At 35.0% G+C, this 15,242-nt stretch overlaps 1 protein-coding gene across 5 annotated transcripts in view; it reads right to left on the bottom strand.

Moving 5' to 3' along the window:
* Positions 1-1,176: 1,176 nt before the first annotated feature.
* LOC135681705 (uncharacterized) overlaps positions 1,177-15,242 on the bottom strand; it is a 35,694-nt gene continuing 21,628 nt past the window's right edge. For all 5 annotated transcript variants that reach the window (XM_089111960.1, XM_089111961.1, XM_089111963.1 and 2 more), the window contains 16 exons: positions 14,977-15,134; positions 12,913-13,055; positions 12,382-12,428; positions 11,539-11,662; positions 11,175-11,249; positions 10,564-10,641; positions 10,003-10,086; positions 9,578-9,643; positions 8,333-8,412; positions 7,714-7,828; positions 7,383-7,538; positions 5,866-5,967; positions 4,770-4,898; positions 3,951-3,993; positions 3,285-3,340; positions 1,177-2,813 (listed from right to left, as the gene is read on the bottom strand). In XM_089111960.1, the coding sequence (XP_088968086.1) occupies positions 2,691-2,813; positions 3,285-3,340; positions 3,951-3,993; positions 4,770-4,898; positions 5,866-5,967; positions 7,383-7,538; positions 7,714-7,828; positions 8,333-8,412; positions 9,578-9,643; positions 10,003-10,086; positions 10,564-10,641; positions 11,175-11,249; positions 11,539-11,662; positions 12,382-12,428; positions 12,913-13,055; positions 14,977-15,134 (1,579 nt within the window). In that variant the 3' untranslated portion in view covers positions 1,177-2,690. The remainder of the gene's footprint in view (positions 2,814-3,284; positions 3,341-3,950; positions 3,994-4,769; positions 4,899-5,865; positions 5,968-7,382; positions 7,539-7,713; positions 7,829-8,332; positions 8,413-9,577; positions 9,644-10,002; positions 10,087-10,563; positions 10,642-11,174; positions 11,250-11,538; positions 11,663-12,381; positions 12,429-12,912; positions 13,056-14,976; positions 15,135-15,242) is intronic.

Below are 15,242 nucleotides of genomic sequence, written 5' to 3'. Positions count from 1 at the left end.
CTTATCTAATTGTCAGTTCCCATTTCCTACGTATTGGTCTAGTGGCCTTCTGTGCAACCCGTTTGCAATATTTTAGATGAAGATAGATTTCCTGGTTTAGTTGCTTTTTTACTGGTGCAAAAAACATTTTTTGTTAAAATTGAAAAGATTACAACTTAAAAAAGTTAAACAACTTTTCAACACAACATGGTAGCAAGGAAAAATATGCTGCATAGTACAATAATGCCAAAAGTAAGATATTTTCTTCTCTTTTTCATTGCTGCAAACTTGTCTATTAATTATCTCGTCAAAATCGATTTCGGTGTTTTTGGTGAGACTCTCTCTGCGGAGGCTGTCCTTCAGTGACTTACGATCATCTTCTTCTACGTTTATAACAATGAATGATTTATAGAAAGGCTGGAAATCATCGATAGCGTCTGCGACATTGACATCTCTTTAGTAACATTTCTATGCGATTCTATATGGGACCTTGCCTCGTCATCAAGGATCCTTTTGTGGGGTAGATGTCTGGTGTCACGGGTGCTTCAGCAAATAGCAAAATTCAGATTCTACATCTTAATTATCAATTTTTGCTATTTGCTTTATGCTTCTCACTGTAAAGGAAATTCAGATTATGCGACGCGCCCTCCCGTGCCCCCAATTGGCACCAGCTCTGGTGTAGGGCCTGCGCCACTGATCCTAAACTGGAGGGGCCAGCACCGTAAAGAAAATTGCCGCATGCCCCCTCTAGCTTCAATGGTGGCAAACATTTTGCTAATGCTGTTTTACTTTCGGACTTGTATTTGCTGTAATCTACAGTTTGCCTAGATATATAATTTGAGTTGATATTAATATTTATTTTAGGAAAAATGTGAGGAGCCAATGGTCCCCTGCCTTCTGTGGCGCGGGACCTGCAGTGAACAGGGTATAAAATGATTTTCTCTCTCTCTCTCTCTCTCTCTCTCTCTCTCTCTCTCTCCCTCTCTCTCTCTCTCTCTCTCTCTCTCTCTCTCTCTCTCTCTCTCTCTCTCTCTCTCTCTCTCTCTCTCTCTCTCTCTCTCTCTCTCTCTCTCTCTCTCTCTCTCTCTCTCTCTCTCTCTCTCTCTCTCTCTCTCTCTCTCTCTCTCTCTCTCTCTCTCTCTCTCTCTCTCTCTCTCTCTCTCTCTCTCTCTCTCTCTCTCTCTCTCTCTCTCTCTCTCTCTCTCTCTCTCTCTCTCTCTCTCTCTCTCTCTCTCTCTCTCTCTCTCTCCTCTTGGTCAGATAGAGCAAATCACTGATGTGGTCTTCACGAGAGCACTCAAACCAGTTCTGTTTTCTGCTTGATGGTTTGATTCTGTAATGCTATCACCTGTCCATTGCTGAATATAGACATTTGCAATTTTGTAGAAATAGAAGCTTGGCTCATAACACTACTAGAAACCTTTGTATTTCGAGGCTAGACCAAAATGGCGGGCAACCAGGAAGCAGTTGGACTAACTCCATGAGCCTCTGTTTCGCTATTGCTTATCCTTACGGACGTTACAAAAATTGAGAGTCTATCATTGCAATTTGATAGCGTAATTTGCGACCCATGGAGAATCTCTAGATAGCAGTAGGTTACGTTCAAAAATAAGTTCTAAGCTTTAGTAGCTATTTTGAACATTAAGGACAATGGCATTGTAATCTTCTTCAAAACAAGAAGAAAGACTCCTTGTAATAACTAGCTAAGTATGCTTTATGAATTATGCTCGAATAATCCCAAAGTGTTTTTCGTAAATATAGATTTAAAACTTCATCCTGAGATAATATTTAAATCTTGAAAGAAGGGTGATTGCAACAAGAGATAACGTTACATGCAGAAATAAGCCGTACGCTAGTGTGCGTCGTTGTAATTCACTGTGAGATCAGTAATCCTAAAAAGGAGGGAGAATTGTAGACCAGGCACTAGGGGGTACACCAATAAATTCAATGATCTCAATGACCACAGTAAATGAACTTCACGGTCACGATCATGCTCACATAACGAGGAGGGATCCAGTTGCACTGGCGCATACCATCCTTTTGTGTATGGCTTCAAAGAAAATTATCAAGGAGTTCAAAAAAATTAAAACAGTCATAGCCCTATAAGTCAGAAAATTTATTGTTTTTGCAATGACAAAACCAATTATCTGGTGCCTTCATTGTCTATATTTGAAATGATGAACTGTCTCGAAATGCATTCCTTTTGTATATATAATGATTGTCTCTGAAGTGTCGCAATCCTTGCCAAGCTCAGATCTATGCAGATAGGTAATGTTACTGATGATATCACTGAAATTAGAACTGAAATGCAAAAAGGCTACATTTTATGAAGGACTGTTGGCATTCATCAAGTTTTCATATATAAAAGAATGAAATAATTTACAGTTTGAAACAACAATAATCTTTATTACAAAACAAGCAATTTGTCACTGATGACTACATGCGATTTTCTTACGCCATTAGTAAGACTGGTTCTTTATCTTTCTTTAGACTTTTTTGTATTCGTTAAGCAACACTGGAAGCTTTGCTTCAATGTTTTCAACATTAATGTATATAAACAGAGCACATGCCAGCAGAGTAGCTTCCGTCTCTCTGCAGCGGCTTAAATTTTTCCTTGATCTGATGTATTCTGAGAGTAAAAGAACATATGTTCTTTCTCTTCCATATAAAATTCACAGGCGGACCCAAAGCCAAGGTTGGTCGCTCTTTTGCTATGACATACTTTGTATCATGATATTAGCCATAGCATTTCGTCGAGCTCTCCATAACCCAAGGTCTTTTGAATAGAACTGCAAATGTTTCAGCCACTTTTGACAGCAGAAAGGGTCATCAGTCTATATTGAAAATAATAGCAGAAAATCTCTTAGAAAGCAATGCGATAGTAACCGCTAGTAGGAATAGTTCATAATAAGAAAACTGAGATTAATTGGGCAACTTGTGAAACTGGTAAAAGAGCGTTCATTTTGAAATTATCGCTTCATACCGACGATCTGAAAAGACATCTGTACGGAAACGTCAACAAAAGCTCGCCGCGTTCCTTATCATCTCGATTTCTGCACAAAATAAACACGTTTTGGCAGCTATAACAGACTTTTCATAAACTCCGTTAGACTGACCAATACAGCATTGAGTGACGAATGTATAAATTGTATTTTTTCCAGACAAATCACCATTAAGAGTCATTTGGTATGAATAGGTTTAAAAATCTTCTACATAAACAAAACCTACACTCTTATAGTCTCATTCTTTCCCTGCCACACATAACAACTTATCAATGTTAAAAATGACTGGCATTTTTTACTTACCACAAATGTTATAGGTTCTTTTGATATAGGTAAAATTTCGAATGCAATCTTAACATCTAGAAAGTAATACAGTGTATTGTTTATAAAGAAAGGGAAGAGAAAGAGGAAAGGAAAGAGTAAAAAGGAAATACTATTGAAATCAAGTCATACTAAGTTACTCAAATGCTATACAATATCTTTTGACGTGTCACGTTGAGTCAAATTTCGTTCTACGACTTGCATTTTCCGAGCCTTCACATCATTTTAATACATTGAGTGACGAATGTGACATCAATAATTGCATCATTGGATAGAAACATGCTGAATATCAGGGATGCCTGTTGTAAGGGTCCAGGGTGGGCAAGAAGCTTAAACTTTTCTGAAATGCACTTTAAATATCTAAAAAGAGCAAAAATTGGATGCAATCAATTCAGAGGTTTTCATATTTCCAAGATATGGTGAGCACTTGAGCACAACGCCTCCCTTAACACTGTGCTCTTAACACTGGGCCTAGAAATTTGAGGCTAGCAAGCACACAATCTAGGGCAAATTGTTGATTTATAAAGGTATTATCACATGGAAGTGTTTCAAATTTTTTTCAGATGCGTGAAATTTACAATAACAAAAAAAGCGACAAAATTTTGGACTGGAGTCAAAACTAGGAAGGAGCTCGAAGTGTATATAAACCTGCTCTCTGTGAAACAACAGCTTTCCCCAGCAAGATCGGATTCTGAAATGTCAAAGAACATGTGATGTTAAAAATAGTCATGTCTTTGTTCATTTCATCTGGCATTCACAATAAAAACGTGGTAGGATTGACATCTGTTGCAAAGATATTGATCAAATATTTACCAAAAAACATTAGCCAAAAATCTGTTTTCTAAATTTGTAGATTTTATTTCGGCTTGCTATTGTCACATATGCGCTTAACTTAGACCGATTTAAACTTTTCTGTATAAGCTGTTGAACAAGATCATGCCACATCGGTTAATGCAATACGCTGTTTGTTGAGTTTTAAAATATCGCAAAATCAGAGCTTCACGAGATGTCTAAGGATAGTTGATAGGATTAAAAACATATTTTCACTGTTGCTCGTTGCTTTGATGCATGATCGATAAGGCTAAACATTAATTAAAGGTTTGAGGGATTTCTTGAGAAATCGCGGTCATGTAGTCCCGTTTTTCTGATTGGACTATTTCGATCCACAACTGGGTATATATTATCTTACTTGATCTTTTCGACTCTATTCAGACATTTAAACTCTAAATAGTGTGAAAAGAGGGCTTAAGTCATGTTCTAAAATTTTTGCTTTTTTCAAAACCTGTTTTGAATTTTTTTACCGCCAAAGAGTTGTTCAAGATCAATCTTTTCTTAATGTTGTAAACCGGTGGCCTAACGGTATGTTAAAAGTCACCATTCGTTATTATTTTGGAGTATCTTTTATGTAAATAAAGCAAATCGTTGCAGCTTATTGCAAAGTTGGATTTTAATTGATGCAGTAATTACCTTATGCAATGAATATCGATTGGTTGACTTTCGTCGCAAGACGATAACAGCAGCACTCGTCGCTTCACATTTACTGTGCGGATCCAAATTGATCGGGTCTTCACTCTTTCCTGCCAGTGCTTGCGAATGCTGAGGGAATAAAACAGCTTAGAAATACCCGCAACGATGATTAAGCTGTACTTTACATTTGAGAACTTTTACACAAGAAGATCCTTTGCAAGAACACCGAGACTTTATTATTGCAAAAATACATTCATTCATCAATTCATTCATTAATTAATTAATTCATTAATTAATTCATTATAACTAATTCATTATAATTAATTCATTATAATTGATTAATTGATTAATTAATTATAATTAATTAATTGATTAATTCATTCATTACTTAATTGATTAATTCACTCATTAATTCATTCATTCATTCATTCATTCATTCATTCATTCATTCATTCATTCATTCTTTCATTCATTCATTCATTCATTCATTCATTCATTCATTCATTCATTCATTTCATATTATTTATTCACGACCTCCATTCAGTTAGAAAAATAAAGAATTAAGACAACGACAACATAATGTGTTTCCTAAAAGTTTTCTCTCAAGTCAAGAAATAACAAGATATCATATCAGGTAATCAACCGTATACAACAAACACCATGCAAAACTGTTATTTACTGGTCTTAGAAAAAAATTATAGTTTGGAAACGTATAGAAATCAATGTTGAAATGAGAAAATTATATAGAATAACCGCGCCTCTAATTATCCAAAATACAAGAACATCGAAAATAAAAGAAAATTATCTGGTTCTTATAAAAAAGAGTGTTTTGAAATAAAATCAGCATTTTCAATTTCAAGTTTAGAAATTGTCTCCCTCGCTCTCCTCCATCTAATATCTCAAATGTTGGTATCCAGAAAAAAAAGAAATTCTAGTTGTGCAAAATAACAATGATGTGTAGAGAATGACCTAATAGCCACGGATACGCATGTTCTGGCTTAATAATTTCTATAACTATCGATCTTTTTAATAGGTTTCCTGAGATCACTTTATTTGCTTGCAACAGTGAATCGCTGTACACTAATCAAAAGCGAACCTCAAGGACGCCATAAGCGCACAGAATGACTTGAACTTTGCTGGATTTTTTCATGGATTTTTTGTTCCAGTTTTCGACATTAATCAGCTCAGTTGACGACGCCTGGAAAAGATTGAATTCATCTTATTGTTTATCTCTGGGTTTGACACAGTGGGAAACCAAACTAATTACGCTGTCGATAATATATGGTCAAACTAAAACAGATTTATTGAGAATCTTTCATAGATAAAAAGGGAATTATTTAAATTGTAGCTGCAACTCATTCATAAGGTGAATATATGCCAAAAACATATGTAGGCTAGTATTGTGTGATGAATAAAGCACATAATATTCAACAACAGTAATTCACTATCTATTCTTGCGCAAGACTTTGGCTTAGAAAAATAAATAAAATAAAAGAGTGTTCATTGAAAGTAACCTTTTTGAAATTCAGTGAGCAAATATAATATTTATACAATATAACTACTTAAAGATGAAAACAAATTTGGGTATTATCGGTGTTGTTGCCTGAAAGTAGAGTATGGTTAATCAAATAACCTTATTGTGACCCATCATTTCTTACCAAGACTTGAAGCAGAGTTCATTCGATTTAGATAACATACTTTAAACAGAAAGATTAAAGAGGGAAGAAATTTTGGACTCTTACAGGAATACCATGCGAGAAGGTTTTTATATAAATTGTTTTGGGATAAGCAGGTTGAGTACTAGTAGATACGGCACTGTTTGACAAATTCTTTTTACTAGTTTGTATACTATCTTGCAGTCTTATTCGATATAATCTCCTTTTATTCATCTTTTATTGAAGCTCTTCATAAAAACAAGAGACAAAACTATCAAAGGAATGAAAGTGAATCAAAACAATCCAATTGATCAAGGTTGCATTAAAAAACTTTGGCAGGACAATTCCCTCCGTTAACCTACAGTCCACCACTTATGACATTAGCTAATTCAAAATTAAGAAAGTAAAAAGCTGTGAATTTTTTCACAGCAACTGCGCCCTAAAAGGATTATTAACTGACTGCTGGATATCAGAGTCGATAGCAGCAGTAATTTAAATGAAGCAAACGGTAGAAGTAATTTGCCGAGAAGATGTTTCCTGTAATTTACGAGCTTCTTGTTGTAATTCGTCTATTTGGTTTAAATTCTCTATCTAAAGCAGCTAGAAAAATCAGCTGAAACAGTAAGCCTGTCTAATTAACGCTTCCTTACTTTCCATACTATTCTTTCACTTTTGGATTAGATCTGTATTCTTTGTGAGACTGGAAATTAGTTGCCAGATGATCGCGCATCAAGCTAAACCTCGGAGAACCAACTAAGAACCGTGCTGTTCTATACACCAAAAACGTAAACAGCTCTGCCCATATGGCATCGAACACTTTATGACAGCCCTTCAAAAGTAACTTTCATCAACACCGTAATGATACAGTTCATTCTTCTTTTACTCGAAAAATTAGGATGCATTCTTAGATTTCCTTCTTTAGCTCTATTAAATATACTAAGGATGAATTGATCCATACCTCCATAGGATCTGATAATACAATCTGCGTTTCCTCAAGCCTCCAGTCAAGGATGTCAGCAACTAGCTTTGTTAGCTGATTTCCTTTCGATTCTGATTGATTCAACGCACTTGTGCTTTTACTCTTTCGCAGCTTTGGAGGACGTCCAGCAGCAATCTAAGAAGACGCCGCATGGTAGATTACATAAAATAACGCAACGTAAAACGAAATGTAATATAACGTGAAGTGACGTCAGCGACGTGATGCGACGTGACGTGAGTTGACATGACATGACGTGAAGTGACGTGATGTGGTATGATATGACGTGATATGATATGATATGAAGCTTTACCTCGTTAATTCTTGTAATTTGCCCCTCGATTTTTCTTCGTGCGTGAATCAGTGCTTCTCTATCAGCATTTCCACGTGGAGTTGCGCGATAAATTCGCGTCAACAACAAAGGGTACCTATAGAACAACAAAAGTTGGTAGATTTGTAGATCGTAGGGTGAAGCAGAAAGCTAGCATGCTAGTACTTTTGATCAGGAATAGCTTCCTGGCAAATATTTAACACTAATTTGTTACAGTTGGGTATAATGAGGTAGGCATACTTTTGATAGCTTTAAAGCTAAAAGTCACTCTACACATCGTGATGTATTATTCTTTGAAAAAGATCGATCCACGACTACTTGATATTATATTAGGATAAATATTAAAATTTGATAACCCTGTAGCCATCACACCCCCTCCTCTACCCTACCATGCATTTGATCGTAATTTTCAGATCTAAGGTTGTCAAAGTTTGTTTGCCAATAAAATAAGACTTTTTCCAATTTAACTAAATTTGCCAGTAAGATGTATTAATACTAGTATAAATACGTTTAGGACAGACAATAAAATGCACAAAGTGTCACATTCTGGACAAACGATGCTAAAAATGAATAGGGGAATGTTGACAAAGACACTACTCACTTCATAATCCTTTGAACGGGCATGGTTAAAAATGATTTTAAGTCCATTTTTCGAAGTTTTGAGTTTTGCTTGCAGGATACCTGGACAAATGATGAAATGGGTGATGTCAATCACAGGGAAAGCTAGTATCAGCTCATTTCATTTTGATCAAATTCATTCAATATATTTTTGTAAGCATAATTCTTCAACTTAGAAGCAAAACAAAACAATCCAGATATAATTTCATCTTAATTGAAGTCAAATTAGTGACAGATGTAATGAGAGCAAAAAACTGAACATCTAACTGTAAATCGCTTAGAGGCAATGCTCAGTAGAAATTTCAGGATGTTTTATCAACCTGTCGAGCGTTGCGCAATCAAGCCGGAATACATAAATATCTGGACTGAAAGAAGGATGTTCTCATTCGAGATTATAGAAAGGGTTTCTATTAGCATCCACTTCCAAGACCTAGTCATACTGTCAAAAAAGTGACTATAATGTTATTTCGCATTAAGCTTCGCTCAATTCATACAAGCATCTTGAGTTAACATCTGAGTGACAATTCCTTTATACTATCGTTATAAAAAATCAGAGGATGTAGTCAAATCCAACTATATTCAGTCTATGGAACGATGATTTGAACAAACCAAAAAGGCACTATAAAAATATCCGAGTATTGCTGGGTGAATTTTAAATAAGCATTAATATAAATCTGCTTTTTGTGTGATAAGGTCAAGGAATCAAAGAATTCTCTTATCCGGATCATAGAATTCGCAAAAAAAGATCATGGAATTGGAATCTTCATGTTAAAATTAGTCTGTGCCGAAAATTGCAAGTTGTTTGGGCCGTCAGGCCATGAATTAAACCATTTTCAAAATTTAGCTTTTCCTATACATTTCAATGGAATTTATTGCTGTAGTGAAATTTTTCACTGCAGCAGCAAATTACGGTCAAATCTAAAGAAATATCTAAATATTCAAAACAAAGTAACTCGCGACCGAACGGTCCAAACAACATGATTTTTCAGTAAAAACTTATTAAAAGATGAAGGTTTCAGTTCTTAATCAATTTTTGAGAAAGATCCGTAGATAGCGAACGATAAAATTGATGACATCCACACGGAACGGAGAATACTGACGTGGTGTGACTTTTGATAGCCAGACACATTTTGAGTTACAAACCTTTGTGAAAATATATAAAGTGGTACGATGCAATTGTTATATAAATATCAGTTTATAAACTATTCATCAGTATAAAAAAACCAACCTGTAAGAAAATCCGCAGTAATTCCGATTTTTTCTGCAGATTTTCAACTAGGTCAGCAGCTTGGCCCTGCAACAAAGTACACAATCGGATTAAATATGATGTTTGATTCAAGGATTAAGCGCAATTAGAGACACTGTTTAATATTTCAGACTAGTTGATGGTCACAAGCCAACTATAAAATTTCAACCATCGTTTTCCAAAAAAATCATCTAACAGCTAAATGAAGCAGTGTAAAAATCCTGCTTCAAAAATTTTATATTCATATGCACAATCGCGAGATTAAAAAGTTTTGCTGCTGAGAGAAAATGTTTGTATTTTTCTGGCCCCTATTACATGCTGCGTTCAACATAAAACAATTTTGCATGATGAATTCTTGTATCTAGCATACGATGTATTATCAAAATGGACCATATACAGAAGATCACCTGCTTAGAACAGAATACTTCATATGCCTGAAAGAATTCCACATTTTCAAGGAAAACACGACCAACTTCCAGAGACTCAAGTTCCTAAAATCGAAGGGCAATGAATGGTCATTTTGAAAAGAAGTCTGTCAATTTATGAAAGTTCAGTCTCAACAACAACAGAACGCAAACGGGGATTTTAAATAGACTTTATAAATTAGCATCAAAGACTTGTCTTTTCCCCAGAAAAGCTACTTAAGTCATACAGGGACAGCTCTACTCACGGATCTTATTACTTTAGACCTAGATAAGCTTGGTTATGATTTATTAATACTTGCTAAGAGCTTGATGTGATGACCCAGAAAAATGTCACAAAGCCAAATACAAAGGCCCTGTCAGCTGACTGGAAATCGATTTATCGTTTAATAACTGTCCTGCAGAACAGAAAAGGCTTTGGATGCATAATTCATTAAGATCACCGTGATCAGCAATTTCACTGAACAAAACTAAACGGATTTTTCTCGTAGAAGCTTTAAGTATTCTTGCAACAGAGGGCAATTAACAGATAGCAGCGAAAATCACCTGGTCATTTCTTGTGATACATTCTTCCAAATCGCCCTGTAAAGTTATACACAGCTTCGAATTCACATCGATAAGCTCCTGGAGTAAAAATTAGAGGCAGAGGTTTCGTGAATAGAAACAAAAATATTTCAACAGGCATGCTCTCGCAAGCAATCGCAATTAGTCGTGTCCTTAAAAGGACTGGCATTAATCTCAGAGCAAAGATCTTGATCAACAAGACCAACAAAGTATCTTCTCCCCTAGGCCATTAAACGCTTGATGCTAAAAACTACAGAAGGAAATCTAGAATTAAAAACACAGAAGAGAAAAGGAAATATAAAATCTTTTAGCAAGAAATTAACCAAACATTATTAGAAGATCGTGCGAGAGAATTTTTCTTAACTTCAGTTATTGAGGACGTTACAATAACTGTACAGGATGACCGGTTGGATTTTTACATTACATTTGGATCTTTGTTTGGAGAGAAATGATAAGTCATCGTGTCACTGGCCTATTCACTGAAACTGTTTGGCACTAAGAAATTTTCTAATGATTGCTGCTTCATATTTTTACATATCTTGCATATCTTTTTGTAGATCAATGTAGCTAATAGGTCCAAAAATTTTACAAACCTGTAGATTTAAGAACACTCCATTGACATTCTCTGGACTAAGTATTCCGCCATTTTTAATTGGTGCATAGAATTCCTTGAAATAAAATGGTAAAAAGTTAACAAGTTTCCTCAATATTGATCTACGGTCAGCAAAATTGCTACGGAATAATTTTCAGTTATATCTTTTGTAAAAAAAGACTCTGGAAGGTTCCATTGAGAAAATTAGGACAGTGAGAACAGTAAATAAATATAAATACTGCAAAAATGAGAATATTCCGTGGGATCCTTTATGTAAATTCTTGACTAACAAATTCAGCTTCGATTAAAGAGTAATCAAGAAAGTGACTTCATATCTGGATACAAATTTTATAAGTAAACGTTACCTCTTTCAAAATTCTAAGGTCTTGTCCATAGTTAATCTCAGTCTGAATGAGCTCAACAATCGCTTCTTTTCGCTCCACTTTCTTCTTATCGCATTTCTTGCAGATTGCAAGTGACAAGTCGTTACTGAAAGTAAGATACGAATATCTATATAGCAATGCATAATATTCCAGATGGCGTTGTCTATTCTGACTTAACAGTGTTCCATGTGCATTAGCGCAGAGCAATTGATATAGTGCAATTGAGATAGTCTGTCTGATGTCTAATTTCAGCCTATCTTCTACTATAACAATGCAAAATATATTTATATTACAAATAAAGTTATGTGACATCCATATCATATTACAAACAAAGATACTGTAGCATCTGACGTCATACTTGCAAGGTAAATAAAATCGGCATTGTTCAGGCTGGGACAGGAATCATTTTGATCACATCCTTCAAAAGGATTGTCCCAAATAGGCTCAATAGAAATTACGTTTGTTTGTCAATCGAAGAGCATCAATGCTTGCAATTTTATTTTTGGCCCATTTGATACTTACAATTTGATAATATACTTCTTTAATTGATTGTATATAAAAAATACTAAATTTGAAAACCAACTTTGTTCCTTAACAAATGCTAACACAACCCTAATTTGTAATATCTTTATTTTTAAATCATTTTGCATTGTTTCTGAGTTACTATTGATCGTTACAAAGGCACTAATTATATGGATGCAAATATAGGAAATTCAATAAAGCAACTATTAAAAAGAAAAACTATGGAAGACCTAAAATTTAGAATTATAAAAATAGCATTTTAACTCAATTTTGAAAATCAACCACAACTAGCTGTAAAATCACCTGGTGTTTTCACTTTCTTCTTTAAAACCATTTTGACAATGATGACACTGAATAAGAAACATTTTTTAAAGGTTTAATTACAATTGAAGCCTTGCCAGAAAGCAATGAACAGTGCTCTAATCATGAACACTGCTTTCGATCTATCATCTGAAAAGTGTCACAAAGAAATTTTCGGCAATATTACTTGCTGCAGTAGGGGGAGCTTTAGTCTGATTCTAATATATAGAGGAAACTAAAGCGAAAAATTACCAAAGACAGTGAGGTTTGACATTTGATTACTGATTAAGAATGACTTCAGTGAAGCTTAAAGCAATCGTCATTATTTCTGTGACAGAAGCCCTCTTATTGATTAATCATTGAGGGAATAAAACAATCATATTTGGATTCCCGTTTGTAATCAACTTAGACAAAAATGCCATTTTACACTCATTTAGTAGCCATTTTATGATTTATCATAAAATGCTCTCATTTGAATTTCACTTAGCAATCATTTAGCAAGACGAAAGTTTTTTCTGGAAAATGGAAACTTACCAAGCTTTCTAGCTCTTTGTTACATTCTGAGGGATCTGCTTCTTTAAAGACATCATCAGATTGACTGGTACCGATGTCATTTATATCCTTCATTACCCCACTGTCTGACTTGGCAACTGCATGAGATTTTGGTCTTGTAGGACCTATCACAAAAATAAAGAAATGTATACATAGCAACGTCCTTAAAAAGCAACATGGAAGTGATATAGAAAGTTTTCGATTATAGCACATTCTAAAGAAAAATGGAAACAGAAAATCATTTCATTTTCTAAAGGAAAGGGAATTTGATTTGGAAATTTACTCTAGGAAATTTATTGGAAATTTTGGGGAAAAGGAGTTTATTCAAGCCAAATTGCCCTGAAGTTTTGTAATGTACAGGGCCAAAGGAAATTTTTAAAAAATAAAGTAGATAGTGATTCAGAACGCTACAGCTTGGCTGGGGTCATTCAAGATATCTGGAATGCTTTACGCAGCACAGTAGCACAAAAGTGGTCTGCGTGCAGCATCCTTCTATTAATGTCACGGCGTTGATTTCACCCATGAAAAATTTTTATCAGGGAATGTCACTGTTATAATAGAACCTGTCGAACGCTCTTGAGCAATTTTGATGCTTTGAAACGGATTTTCATAGAGCATTCGGTCACAACAATCTTTTCTGGGGGGGGGGGGGGGGGGGTTGGGTAAAACAGCAGATATTGTTGTACTGGTGGGCACAGCTGTTCTACCTACTTCTTGCTGATCATATTTGTAAAATAGTCGAGATTCCCTCTTAACCGAACATTTTTACTCTCCAATCGAGGCTCCTCTCTCCATTACATACTACAGAAACCTATTCAGTATTCATCAGTAAAGATTCATCAAATGGAGAAGAAATTAGGGTCCACGTTCGTAACTAGAGTCCTTTTGTATATCTGAGAAAACAAGAACCGAGGCTTCAGACAAGTTTTCCGTTATCTTTGCAAAGAGCAAATATCTCTCCTTTTTTTCTCAGAAAAGAGATAGCATCCTCTTACAGTTGTATTACTATCACCTCTATAATGACCGAACTCCTTATTTCCTCATTTCAGAACCAAGGGCCCCATCATTAGCAAAAGAGTACTCTAAAGGAACGTGTACTTAAGCAGTTGTCACCGGGTGAATGAATGAAAGCTGACCTCGCTAAATTTCAATTTCATAAAAAGTGCGGTAATAGAAGTTGCCAAACGACATCGTTGAATCTTGTAGTTTCTTTATTATGTATGTTTTGCTGTGTAATTGTCCTAATAGACGTATTCACGAGTTTTATAGAAGCAAGGGTCATCTATTGTTATTACATTTTTACTACTGCCAACAAAATTGCATGGAATAACGATTGGTCTTAGCTAATATCACAGCTTAATGAAGGAGATTCAATGAAATACAGTTTTAGGTTACAACAGTTGCAGAGCTACCAATGCATTTTAGCTCGCGATAAAAGTGTAAATATTTTGATGCAAAATCTACTAATTTTTTTCAAATTCAGATAATCATGACAAATAATATTATTCGTTATGTATTAATAAATAATGAAGATAAATGGTCATTAAAATTATTCGAGGATAAGTATTTCATATACTTTGTTGAGTGTTTGAGAGGATCTCGGCGAGAAGATCCGGAAAAAGAAGATCGGCTTTATTATATGTGAGGTTGAAATGCGCTTTCCATATGTTACGACAATTAACAAACAGAGAAGATACACTTTTGATGAGAATATAGTTGAATGACCAGCTGGTCAGCGTAACAGAAGGTAGGCTGGAAAAGCTCAAGGAACAATGGACAGAGCTTTTAAATGTACATAAAAATGCCCGTGGCGAGTCATTTCAAGGGAAGCTCCTGCCCGGTGTAAATGGTATTGTTGCATATGAAAACCCTTAGAAATTATTTGGTTTTGGTAGAAATCTCGTTAGATATTTTGAGAAGGGAAGACTTCATATGAGTCAACACAAAAAATGAAAGCTTCTCAAGGCTTTTTGAATCAATGCAAAGTAAAAACTCCTTGGCAAACTAAGAATAAGTCTACTAAGGTTTGTTTTAAAAGGGACTAACCTTGCAGACCAGGAGTTTCTTCCCTGCTTGTTTCAAATATATCCGACAATCCGCTATCGATGCTTCTTCCACTAATAAAACTCTGTTTATCTGGGTCTCTGTTCGTATCATCTTCACTTGACGTGGATGTCAATGTTGGGCTCTTTGCATACTTTGCTCTAAAGTTAAAAATAATTTGCTTCTTTCAAAAAAGAGTTAAGTGTGAATATTTAGAGTTAATGAGTTCATAAATCGAAATCTTGAGGCAAAGATTTAGTTCTCACAAG

This window comes from Rhopilema esculentum, chromosome 12 (genome assembly GCF_057945365.1).
Source record: "Rhopilema esculentum isolate cy_ngs chromosome 12, ASM5794536v1, whole genome shotgun sequence".
Lineage (NCBI taxonomy): Eukaryota > Metazoa > Cnidaria > Scyphozoa > Rhizostomeae > Rhizostomatidae > Rhopilema > Rhopilema esculentum.
The sequence above is the reverse complement of the archived record's forward strand: the minus strand, read 5'-3'. Positions and strand labels throughout refer to the sequence as shown.